The 13497-nt window shown below is 38.3% G+C and overlaps 2 protein-coding genes across 9 annotated transcripts in view; one reads left to right on the plus strand and one right to left on the minus strand.

Moving 5' to 3' along the window:
- The window catches only part of UNC79 (unc-79 homolog, NALCN channel complex subunit), a 253057-nt gene that overhangs the window by 236124 nt on the left and 3436 nt on the right, over positions 1-13497 (plus strand). For all 7 annotated transcript variants that reach the window (XM_057539170.1, XM_057539172.1, XM_057539174.1 and 4 more), the window contains 3 exons: positions 600-797; positions 2642-2719; positions 13321-13362. In XM_057539170.1, coding sequence (XP_057395153.1) covers positions 600-797; positions 2642-2719; positions 13321-13362 — 318 coding nt within the window. The remainder of the gene's footprint in view (positions 1-599; positions 798-2641; positions 2720-13320; positions 13363-13497) is intronic.
- Positions 1-13497, minus strand: part of PRIMA1 (proline rich membrane anchor 1) — a 113327-nt gene that overhangs the window by 15320 nt on the left and 84510 nt on the right. The gene's annotated exons all lie outside the window — the stretch shown is intronic.

Genomic DNA, 13497 nt, shown 5'->3' on the forward strand with positions numbered 1-13497 from the left:
TATACAAGTTAGGAATACTATCAGCACTTATACTAGTCAGGAATACTATCAGTACTCACTACTAGTTAGGAATACTATCAGTACTACTAGTTAGGAATACTATCTTTGCTGCTGCTGCTACTGCTGTCACTACTAGTAGTAGTATAATTATTAAGTGCTGGGCAGTGCGTTCATGTATATCACCTCATTTACTCCTAACTACAACTCTTTGAGGAGGGGACTGTTATCCCCATGTTACAGATGAGCAAACACCCTAAAATGGTAGAATGATTGTTCTTCCTAATCTAGTGTAGGGATAGGAACATCAGTTTCATTAAAGGGCAAAGGGGTGGGTAGATTTATTCTGCAAACTAAGGTGCCTTCTCTCTGAAAAGATGCTTGGTCTCTAAGCGCACTCCCACTGACGGAGTGAAGAGCAGATTGTTTGGAGGTGATGAATCATGAGTTTGTAACTTGGAAACAACTCCTCCAGCCTCGGATCACTTGAATTACATGTACTTTGGCTGTGCTCCTTGGAAAGCCGAAGCCGTGCGGGGAGGGCTCCTTGGAGCACCACAGCCCACTAGAATGTAACGGTTCCCTGTTTTCTTCCTTTTCAGACCTCCGTGTTGCACATGTGTTCTCTTTTCCATGCATTTATCTTTGCTCAGCTCTGGACCGTATATTGCGAACAAAGTGCTGTAGCTACAAATGTTCAAAGTCAGAATGAATTCAGCTTCACAGCGATACTGACAGCACTAGAATTTTGGAGTAGGGTGACACCCAGCATCCTTCAGCTGATGGCCCATAACAAAGTGGTGAGTTCACAAATGAGTTTCCCCTCTTGGACAGAATCTCAAAAACCACTCTCAGCCCTCACATTACATGTTTCTTTAGAGACCTCAGTTGTAACAGTACATAAATGGATTGGTGAATTTTTACGTTATAACCTGGATGTTCTACCTGCATAATAATTTTGATGAAAAACAATGCAGACAAATAAATTCAGTAAAAACCGTTTTTGTTTTCTCTGCCTAGTGCCAAAGGAAATTTATGTGAAACTTCTACCTTTAAGAGTTGTCTTGTGCTATAAAGTCAGAGAGTGAGGAGGGAGATTTATATTATTTTTGGATTCTAAGGCAATTTGGAAAAACCATAGCCAGTTAAGTCATCTCTTTGTGGTGTTTAAGAGCAGATTGACTGTACGTGTTAATTCTACTTAGGGCCCAAACCTGAAAAGAGTCTCACCATTTTGAGTTGCCCTCTGAGGACCTAGGCTCCTCAATCTTCAAATCCAGTTCCATTTTAATGTGGATGGCTCACCTTGTTGGAAAATATCTGAAGTATGGATAGCATGAGCCCATTTCATTGAACAAGCTTAGCTTAGTCCTGTGGAGTCAAGATTGGAGGGTGTATGGAAGGAATTTACAAGGGAGTCCTTTGGTTTAGTTTGCTACTCTGGTGGAAGATTCTCAGCTGGGAAAGCAGCATCCAGTGTCTTGGTTATGGGGGCTTCATCAGTAGAATTCTTATCTGTGAAGGGCAAGGGGCCTGAAAGAACGCCATAATGATGATTCCAATGTGCCCAGAAACCCAACAATGCACTCCACAAATGCATTCTGGAATGGTTTTGACTGATTGAATATTAGTCTAAGAAACATTTTCTTTTTGTTGTAATTGGAAAGGGGATTATATTTTTCCTTTAGGGAAGCACTTTCTTTTCTTTAGAGAAGCAGATATTATAAGGCAGTTCTGTATGGAAAGAGGTGTTTTAATTCAACTTAAAGGAAATTTATGTGAAAACTTTAGGGTGCACCAACAGTTCTGACCACCGCATAGATAATTACATTTATTAGATCATAGAGTCTGGGACTGAAGAAGCACTTGGAGGTCAAGTATTCTATTCTGCTCTTTTACGGACGATGAAACTGGGACCTTAAATTTAAACTAGAGATTCAGAGTTTCCTTCTATTGTCGCTAGTTTTTTGATACCATTAATACCTCTCCTCCAAACCTCTCTTAATATTCAAATGTTGGAAATGAATTTGTTACTGGTGAATCTTGTACAAATGGTGTTACAAATGAATCTGAATTAATTTTAAATTCTGAAAATTTTGTTAAGTCACATAAGCCAGTCTGGTAAAATCCCCCCTGGAGTGTTTAAAATCTAGCCATAGGGATTTCTGATGAGGGATATCATTTCTATGGTATTTTCAAACTGTCGTAAATATGACTGCCTTGTTCCACGGAGAATAAAGCCTCAAACACAGATGATGCAATAAATGAAACAGCCGCTCCAAGTGAAGAAACTGGAGAAAGGATCGATCAAGATGGAGAAAAGACCCAAACCCAGGAGCTCTGCAGTTGGAAATGAAGGAAGCAGAAACCTTTTATCCTCTGGTGTGAATCGCAGTGTGGTGCAGATTAGTGAGATTGATACCTGAATTCATTGGCAGCCCCAAGTTAGATGAGGAAGGCATGGCAACTGTGAAACCTCTGCAGCTTATAAAATTCAGTTTCTGGTTGAAGTTTTAGAGAGGAATAAATACCTCTGGTCCCCTCTGGTTGTTGTGCAGAATGTCCTCATGGGCACAGGGCATGCGGCTGCAGACTGTTTCCGTATCACCTTGAGTGGAATTGATTTTCCTGTTTGTTGTTTCAGATGGTAGAAATGGTGTGTCTCCACGTGATTAGTTTAATGGAGGCATTGCAAGAATGCAATTCAACAATTTTTGTCAAGGTAGGAAAATCTTATGATTTCTATAGACCGTATCTTGCTTCTAAAAACAAATGTGGATTTATTTTGAATGTACCTTCTGAAGAGGAAAATAAAACTGATTTAATTTTCACATTCAAAGATGGGGCTGGAGGAATCGGGCTCACATAACAAGCCTTCACCAAATAGTTATAGTATAATTTTTGCTCTTGCTCCACCACTGTGACCAACTCTAGCTGGGTTCAATATGTCGCACCATGATGGCATGCAACATAAGTAATTAAAATATTACCAGAAACATTGATCTGGAAATGACCCTAGAGTCATAGAAATTGTTTGGTGGAGCCTCACCTTGCAAGATATCCAGAAAACCAAGGAAAATACTCTGTCATTGTTTGACTTGGTAGCTGATACTTTTCTCTAAGATAAATTAATTTAGTTTCTAATATTACTATTCTAAATCACTGTACAGTGTGTGAAAGTAATTCAGGTATTTGTTATCTATCCAGGGACATCAGAAACATCCTAGTGTGATAAAAAGATAAAAGAACAAAGGAAAAGGTGGTTGCTCACTCACTTTCTCTTTTAATTTCCATTCTTTTTCCTTTCCTTCCTATCATTCCACCTCCCTGTTTCACTGATTCTTTGTCCTTCCTCTTCTTGTACCACTTCCTTCTTTGCCTTCCAAGTCTATATTCCATTATCCCAGCCACCATCACCACCCCCCTCACCTCTCCCCCCACACAGAGTGCATCAGTTTAGAACCTTATAACTTCCTATTTCACTCCTTGGTTTGACTCTCTTCAATAAAAGACATTTGTAAAGTTAACTCACACAGTGCTGAAGAAAAGCAGCACATTTTTAGGGAAAACTTGACTGTTACCAGAAAACTGCAAGGTAGTTGGTTCAAATGGGATAGATATAGCTTGTCTAGCTTGACAGTCAATAGCAAATGTCAACACTATGAGAGAAACTACATGACTGACACTTGGGTGATCATACCTGATTTTGTTTTTTACAGCTTTATTGAAGTATAATTTATACACAGTAAACTTTACATATGTAAAATGTACAATTTGATATCTTCACTTCACACATATTATACCCATGAAACCATCCATCCCCACAGTCAAGATAATGAATGTCCTCCCCAGCTAAAGTTTTCTCATACACACTTGTTAGTCTCTATTCCACCGCTTCCTGTACCCCACTTCCTCATCCCCAGGCACCTACTAATCTGCTTTCTATCATAATAGCTTAGTTTGCATTTTCTAGAATTTCATATAAATAGATTCATACAGTAGTTATGCTTTTTTTCTGCCTTCCTTCACTCAGAATAATTATATTACCATTAATCCATGTTACATGTATCAGTAGATTATTTTATTTCTGAGTAGTATCTATTATATGGATATAACACATTTCATTTATCCATTCATCAATTAATGGACATCTGAGCTGTTTCCAAAAGTTTGAGGCTATTACAAATAAAGCTGTTATGAATATACATACACAAGTCTTTGTGTAGCTATAGGCTTTCATGTGTGTTGGATAAATACCAAGGAGTGGAATTGCTAGGCTGTGTGATATGTGTATAACTTTTAAAGAAATTGGCAAACTGTTTTCCAAAGTGATTGTACCCTGTTACATTCACACCAGCAGTATGCATTCCAGTGCCTACACATCTTCGTCAATACTTAATGTAGTTAATCTTTAGTTTTAGTTGTTCTAAGAACTGTGTACTGCAAAATTGCATTTTCTTGTTGTCAAATGATACACATCTTTTCATGTGCTTATTTGCTATCCATATATCTGCATGGTAAAATGTCTATTAAAATTATTTGCCCATTTTAAAAATCAAGTTGGTTTTTTTCTTATTATTGAATTTTCAGATACAAGTCCTTTATCAGATATGTCATTTGCAAAGATTTTTTTTCTGTGTTTGTCTTCTCATTGTTTTCACAGTGACTTGTGAAGAGCAGAAAGTCTTAATTTTGATGAAATACCATTTATCAAATTTTTCTTTTATGAATCATGCTTTTGATGTTGTATTTAAGAAAATCTTTGCCTAATCCAAGATCACAAAGAGTTTTCTTTGTGTTTTCTTCTAGGTATTATATATGTTTTCTTCTAGGTGTTAGTTGATATCTATGATCCATTTTGAGTTAACTTTTGTGGATGTGTGTGGTATGGATTGAGGTACTTTTTATGTGTGTGCTTATCCAATTATTCTAGGATTATTTGTTAAAAATTCTATCCATTGAATTGCTTTTGCACTTTTGTCAAAAATCAATTGACCATTCATGTATGGTTCTATTAATGGATACTCAATTCATTTCTATTGATCTGTTTGTCTACCTTTGTACCACGCTGTCTAGGTTACTATAGCTTTCTACTATGCCTTGAAATCATGTAGTGTTACTCCTCTAAATTTCTACACCTATTTCAAAGTTGTTTTGGCTATTTTAGGTCCGTTGCATTCTAGATACGTTTTAAAATCAACTTGTCAATTACTACGAAAAGCCTGCTGGGAATGTGGGTTGCACTGATGTATACATCACTTTAAGGAGAATTGAGATATTAACAATATCGAGTCTTCCAATCTATGAACAGAGTATATCACTCTATTTATGTCTTCATTAATTTTTCTCAGCAATATTTATAGTTTTCCATATACAGGACTAGAATATTTTGTCAAATTTATCCCTAAGTATATAGTAATTTTATAGTATTATAAATAACATGTTTTTTTTTTTTAAGGATTTTCTTATTTATTTATTTATTTATTTATTTATTTTTGGCTGTGTTGGGTCTTCGGTTCGTGCGAGGGCTTTCTCCAGTTGCGGCAAGCGGGGGCCACTCTTCATCGCGGTGCGGGGACCGCTCTTCATCGCGGTGCGCGGGCCTTTCTCTATCGCGGCCCCTCCCGTCACGGGGCACAGGCTCCAGACGCGCAGGCTCAGCAATTGTGGCTCACGGGCCCAGCTGCTCCGTGGCATGTGGGATCTTCCCAGACCAGGGCTCGAACCCGCGTCCCCTGCATTAGCAGGCAGACTCTCAACCACTGCGCCACCAGGGAAGCCCCATAACATGGTTTTTTACATTTAAATTTTTGGTATTTTATTGTTAGTATTTAGAAATATAACTGATTTATGCCTTTATACCCTGCAATCTGTTAAACTCATTTATTAGTTCTAGTAGCTTTCTTGTAGCTTTCATCAGATTTTCTCTGTAGACAATAATGTCATGTGCAAGTAGAAGCAGTTTTCTTTCTTTCTTTTGAATTTTTATACTTTTAATTTCTTTTTCTTGTCTCATTGCTCTGGCTAGATCCTCTAATACAAGTTGAATAGAAGTCATGAGAGTTGGAAACCTTGTCTTGTTCCTGATCTTAGGAAGAAAGCATTCATTAAATATAAATGTTAGCTGTTAGTTTTTCATAGATACCCTTTGTCAGATTGAGTAAGGGTCTCTTCTATTCCTAGTCTGCTAAGAATTTTTGTCAGGAATAGATGTAGGATTTGTCAAATGCTTTTTCTACATTTATTGAGATGGTCATTTGATTTTTCTTTTTTGACTATTAACAGTGAGTTTCATGGATTGATTTTTGAATGTTAAACCAACCTTATATTCCTGGGACAAACCACTTGGTCTTGAAGTATTATTCTTTTATGTATTGCTGAATTCTATTTGCTAACACTTTAAAATAATTTTTTTGCATCAGTGTTTATGAGGGATATTGGACTGTAATTTTCTTTTCTTGTAATAACTATATTTGGTTTTGGTATCAGGGTAATGATGGCCTTATAGAGTAAGTCAGGAAGTATTCCTTTCTTTTCCATTTCTGGAAAAGTTTGTATATGTTTGGTATTTTTTTTTCTTCTTAAATATTTGGTCAAATTCACCAGTGGAACTGCTTGGGCTTGGAATTTTCTTTGCAGGAGGGTGTTAAACTACAGATTCAATTTCTTTAATAGATATAGGGTTATTTAAGTTATCTGCTTATTCTTGAGTGATCTTTGACAGTGTGTCTTTCAAAGAATTTGTCCATTTCATCAGAATAGTTGATGTTATTGGCATGAAGTTACTCATAATATTCCCTTATTATACTTTTAATATTTGTAGGATCAGTAGTTATGCCTCTTTCTTTCCTGATAATGGTGATTTGTGATCTCACTTTTATTTTTCTGATCAATCTGGTTAAAGGTTTATCAATTTTAGTGAGCTTTTGATTTAAAACAATGACAACAATAACCAGCTTTTGGTTGGTTTTCATAGATTTTTTCTGCAGTTTTTGTTTCACTGATTTCTATTCTTTATTATTTTCTTTCTTCTGTTGACTTTCAATTTAATTTGCTCTTCTTTTTCTTGTTTCTTAAGGTGGAAGTGGAATTCACTGATTTGAGATTTTTTTCTTTTATAACATAAGTGATTAGTGCTATAGATTTCCATCTAAGCACTGGTTTAGCAGCCTCCTACAATTTGGTAGTTGTGTTCTCATTTTCGTTCAGTTCAGAATACTTTCTATCTTCCCTTTTGCTTTCCTTTTTGACCCATTCCTTATTTAGAGGCAATAATTTAGTTTCCAAATATTTGAGGCTTTTCTAGAGATTTTCTGTTATGGATTTTTAATCCAATCCCATTATGGTCAGAGAAACTATCAATACTTTGTATAATTTGACTCATTTTAAATTTATTGAGTCTTGTTTAGGATATTGTCTATCTTGGTAAATGCTGTGTGTACTAGAAAAGAATATGTCTTCTGCTGTTGTTGAATATAGTTTCCTATGTCAGTTGATTCAAGCTTGTTGATAGTATTGTTCAATTTTTTCATGTCCTTCCTTCTTTTTCTATCCACTTAGTCTGTCAGTTATTGAAAAGGGTATTGAAATATCTCCCTAATTTATCTTTTCAGGTCTACCAGTTTTTGTTTCACATATTATGAAACTCTTATTAGGTGCATAAAAGTTTAGGATTGTTATATCTTCTTAATGAATTGAAATTATGAAATTGAAATTGAATTCAATTCAATTATGAATTGAAATTATTCTCTTTATCCTCGATAATATTCCTTGGTAATAATAAAGGCAGTCCAGCTTTCTTTTGACTAGTGTTAGTATGGTATATCTTTTTCTAGCCTTTTAACCTATTTGTGTCTTTATATTTAAAGTATATTTCTTATAGGCAGCATGTAGTTGGGTATTGGGCTTTTTTAAAAATCCAATCTGACAATCCCTTTTAATTGGGATTTTTAAACCATTTTCATTTAATGTGTTTTGTGATACTATTTGGCTTAAAATATCTTGCTGTTTGTTTTCTTTATTTCCCATCCATTCTTTGTCCTTTATTCCCTCTTTTTCTACCTTCTTTTTGACTAATTGAGTTTTTAATGATTAAATTTTGGATACAATTTCCACTTTTTGGTCTAGATTCTTAAGGTGGAAGCTGAGGTCATTAATTTGAGAACCTTTTTCTATTCAGCTGTCAGTGTTTGGTTTTCTGAATTTCCTCCTAAGTACTGCTTTGGCTGTATTCCTCTAAATTTTGATATATTCTCATTTACATTCAGTTCAAAATACTTTCTAATTTCCCTTTTGACTTCTTCTTTGACCCATGGGTTATTTAAATGTGTTTTTCAGTTATCTTATTAGCTATATGTCTTAGCTGTTGTTGTTTTAGTGGTTGACTTAAGAGTTTATAGTCTACATTTTTAACTTAACACAATCTGCCTTCAAGTAATAATATACCACTTCATGTATAGTATGAGAATGTACAACAGTATACTTCCATTTCCAGACTTTGTGCTATGATTGTCATCCATTTTACTCCTACATATGTTATAAACCAAACCATAATATTTTTTTGCTTTAAACAATTATCTCTCAAAGCAATTTAAATTTTGTTTTATATTTATTTATATTTGCTATTATTGCCATATTTACATTTTTCAGTTTTCTTCATTCCTTTCTATGGAATTAAACTTCCATCTTCCTTCTGCCCAAAGGACTTTCTTTACTGCTTCTTGTGTTGGTCTGCTGAAGCTTAATTCCTTCAGCTTTTGTATGTCGGAGAAAGTCTTTACTTTGCCTTCATATTTGAAAGCTATTTTCAGTGGTTATTGAATTCTAGGTTCAAAGTTTTTTTCCCCCCTAGTATTTTAAAGATGCTATTCATCCACTGTCTTTTTGCTTCCATTATTTCTGAGAAGAAATCTTTGTCATTCTTATTTCTTTTCTTCTGTATATGATACGTCTTTTTTCTCAGGCTGCTTTGAAGATTTTTTTCTTTACCATTGTTGCTAAGCAATTTGATGATGATATGCTTTGGTGTAGTTTTCGTCATGTTTCTTGTGCTTGAGTTTGTTGACTTTCTTGGATCTGTGAATTTATAGTTTTCATTATATCTGGAAAAGTATCAGCTATTGTTTCTTTAAAATTTTCTTGCATACCTCTATTTAACATACTCAGTATTTCCTCTACCTTCTTGACCATACTGAATATAGTTATAATAAGTGTTTTAATGTCCTTGTTTACCAGTTCTGTTCTCTGTATCATTTGGGGGTCTTTTCTAGTTACTTGATTTTTCTTCTCGTTATGGACCACATTTTCCTGCTTCTTAGCATGCCTGGTAATTTTTTATTGGATTCTTGACAGTTTGAATTTGACTTTTTTGGGTGCTAGATATTTTTTATTCCTACAAGCATTCTTGAGCTGTATTCTATGACATAGTTAAATTACTTAGAAACAGTTTTATGCCTTTGAAACTTGGTGTTAAGCTTTGTTAGGTAGGATCGGAGCAGCAGTTTGTCTAGGGCTACTATTTCTTCACTGGTAAGGTAATATCCTTCTGAGTACTCTACTTGGTGTTCTATGATTTGCAAGATTTTTCCACTGTAACTAGTGGAAACACAAACTATTGTTATGTGATTACCAGGGATTTTTCCCTCTAATCTTTTTAGGTTATTTTTTCTTCAGCCTTGGATAATTTTCTCACATGTGTATACTGGTCAGTATTGAGCTGAAGACTCAAGGGGAACCCTTTACAGATCTTCAGAGAGTTAGCGCTCTCTCTCTCTATATATAGCTCTCTCCTTTCCACTACTCTGCCTTACAAACTCTAGCTCCCTTGGCCTCCCTGGACTCCCAGCTCCATCTCCTCTCCTCAGGAAGACCACCAGACTGTACCTGGGTTCCTTCTCCCTGTGCTACTGCCTGAAAACACTTTCTAGGCAGTGAGCTAGGATAACTGTAAGGGTCACCTTGTCTGTTTCCTCTCCCTCAGCGATCACTGTCCTGCATTGCTGATGCTTAATGTCTGAAAATCATTGTTTCATTACCCTTCATCTGGAATTTTAGTTTTGTTTTAGGCAGGATTGTAAATCTGGTCTTTGTTACTCCATCTTGGGTGAAAGAGAAAGTTTCATGACTAATTTTATTTTGAGGGCTGGAAAAAACATGGAGTGAAATGAATATAGTCCAACTGAGCAGGAAGTCTTCAATTTATCCCATAACATAAACCGAGATAAGAGGAAAAGTATCCCTTTGATTTTGATGAAAAACAACATATTTTTTAAAATATCCTTTAGTTTTCTGGATATTGTTTTTGGAGAAGAAAAAAAACCAACCAATTTTATTATAACATTACAGTGCCCAGAATAAATTACATCTAATTCTTACTGACAGCTTTGTAGGAGCCACTAGCAAAAGGGTACTGAAATGAACATTATTCAAAAAAGTCAAATTAGCATTCCGGAAATAGGATGACTGCTGGATTGTATAATGCTGTCCTTCACAATGAACTTTAACCTGATGCCTTCAGTCAGGTTCGTAAATCACAAACCTTAAGGCCCCTTGCAGGTGTATTTAGAATCTTATGGTCTCCTGTTACATCAATAGGGAAATAACAAAAGCACTTCTAAAATCAGCCTCAGTATTCCCCTTGATTGCCTCATAAAGGCCCTTAGCCCCTGGGGCAACCCTGGGAAAGGTGTCCACCCAGGGGCAGAGTACTCAGTGTTCCCTGGTCTCAACCCTCCTCCGTCCCTCAGGATTCTTAACAAGAGGTTAGTTCAGGTATTTCCCAAACGTCAAGAGGCATAGGGGCCTGCTTCCATATTAAATGGGTCAAAAGACAACAGAAGTCTGTAGGCGTTAGGACCCCTCAGGGCTTGTTTTTGCCCTGCAGACAGTAGGGAGAAGGCGGTTAGACTAACTTATTTTTTCCATTCAGAATATCCAGATGAGCCAGTCCTCTTAAACGCCAGAGAGTAAACCCTTATCTGCCCCCAACCTTCGTAATCCTAGTTTTATTATGAAGGTGGGTGGCAGGGGAGGCATGAAAGGGTGTCATTTTCTGATTGAGTTTCAGTCCCATCACATCTTCTGGGACACACCATACTCCATTTCCAAACACAATAGTCATGTTAGCGACAGTATTAAATGGCTGTGATAGAAACACTGTGTTTAGGAATAAACATCAATGGAAGTCAAATTAGCAAATTGTATCTATAGAACGTTGAAAGCAGAACAGCAGCCAGATTTAGCCTTGGGAACAAAAGAATAGAGAGGAAATATAATTTATCACCTCACCAAGTTGTTTTTTTAATGATTTGATGAATTAAATGAGACTAGCAGCTATGGCCATGACTAGTGAACAGAGAGGTTATTTATATGCTATCCCCCGTCCCAGAAGGCTCTCCTCCTGATCCTCTCGCTTTGGTCATTGCATTGCTGTGAACAAATCCCAGGCTCACTTTTAACCTTTTCCCCAATCCAAAGAGCAAACTAGTCCTTCCAACCCTCACAGGTTGGCACTGCAGGCAGCAACCTTCTCCATCCCGGAAGCCGTCCCTGGTCTTATCTGGACCATGGAGGCGGCCTCCACACTGGGCCCCTGCCTCCGTTCTCCATGTCCTTCCACATCCTAGTGTCCAGACTGCTGCCACAGTGACCTTGCTGGAGCACCGTTCTCCTCACAGTGAATGGGGCTTCCCTCATCAGAAAGCATACTGGATTTGGAATAAAACCCATATCTCCTTATGTGGCATCCTAGATCATCTGTGGGTAGATGGTGAGAGGCCTCGCTCTGCTTTTCTAAACTTGTTTTTCATGACCCTATGCTAAGAACCTCACCCTTCAGCATCACGTGAACCTCCACTGCTTCCTCGCCTGTCTGCACACTCCCACCTCTGGGCTTTGCTTCCTTGAGTGCCCTTGTATTAGTTTGCTAGGCTGCTGAGCACCGCAGATTGGGTGACTGAAGCAACAGAAATGTATTGTCTCATGGTTCTGGAGGCAAGAAGTTATGAGATCAAGGTGATGGCAGAATTGATTCCTTCTGAGGCTGTGAGAGAGCATCTGTCCCAGCCTCTCCTCTGGCTCCTGGGGGTTTGCTGGCCATCTTTGGCATTTCTTGGCTTGTAGATCTCTGCTTCACCTTCACGTGCCACCCTCCCTGTGTATCTATCTGTGTCCAAATTTCCCCCTTTCTATAAGAACACCAGTCATATTGGATTAGGGGTCCCCCCTACTCCAGAGTGGCCTCATCTTAACTCGCTACATCTTCAATGACCCCATTTCCAAATAAGGTCACATCTGAGGCTGTGTGGGCAAGGACTACAACGGCTATATGAGAGGACACAATGCAATCCATATCAACTCTACTCTATTGGAGTCGGGTCAGAAAGAGCATGGAGTGAAATGATATGATGCATTTGAGCATATTAAAGATCTGAGCAGTCCTGAAAGAAACTAACATTTCCAGACTTATTAGATCATAGCCCTCCTTCCCCATTTAAATCCCACCCAACTAGAGTTCTGTGGAATACACTTTGGGAAGTGTATTCTGTCCCTGACTTCCGGATTTATGAGGCCATGAACGCAAGTCAACACTTGCATTCGGAAGGGCTGAAGTGTGGCGAGAGACCAAAGTGGACAGAGGAGAGCCGCTGCTGGGGGAGCTCGGGCGGGGCACCTGTGACCTCCTAGGAAGGGTCTCAGGGCAAATCAGAGGCAGCGGAGGGGCAGGGCTCCCCAGATGCCCAGGATTTGAGAGTCTCGCTCCCGGCTGGAGCAGGGACCCACTGCTCGCCTGCCCGTGCACCCACACTGCTGAAACCCCGGCCTGCACTCACTCCTGCTGTGTCTCGTCTTCCAAATCACAGCCAGGCAACTTCAGGGCTTGTCTTTGTCCATCACTTAAGCATTTTAACCGCTTCCCAGTGATCTTTTCTTAACGACCACAGGCAGATAGCTTCGCCATGCTACTTGGAGACTCAGTTCTAAAGATCCCGTGGAGGAAATTCTATTTCTAGAAAGGGAGGATTTAATTAAATAAATACACATTTAATTTCCCATGCTTGGTAGCTTTCAAGAGACAATCAGTCATTTACAGTGTGTGTTTCAGGCACTCATGGGGCGCGTATTAACCTCCAAATGCCACCAGCTCAGCAGGGTTTGGCCTCAGAGAGACGTTTGTCTGATAGCGGGGGAACTCTGCAGTGGAGGCCCACATTCTTTTGTGATGTTAAAGGGATTCCGTGTGCCTTGCTTTGCCAGGCAGTAAGCGGAGCTTATGTGGGAGAATGGGGAACAGTAGTAATGGGCCTTCTGTGTTTCTCCATACAGCTGATACCTATGTGGTTGCCAATGATTCAGTCAAATATCAAGGTAAGTCACCCCCGGGTGTACTGGAAGCTCAGTTCCCTCCAGAGAAGCTCATAACGTTCACAGGGCTCCACAATGCTCCGCTCGTTACCTGCTCCTGGTCTCTGGGGGCTGATAACGCAGGAGACCCTGTGGGAC

This window comes from Balaenoptera acutorostrata, assembly GCF_949987535.1.
Source record: "Balaenoptera acutorostrata chromosome 3 unlocalized genomic scaffold, mBalAcu1.1 SUPER_3_unloc_1, whole genome shotgun sequence".
Taxonomy (NCBI): Eukaryota; Metazoa; Chordata; class Mammalia; order Artiodactyla; family Balaenopteridae; genus Balaenoptera; species Balaenoptera acutorostrata.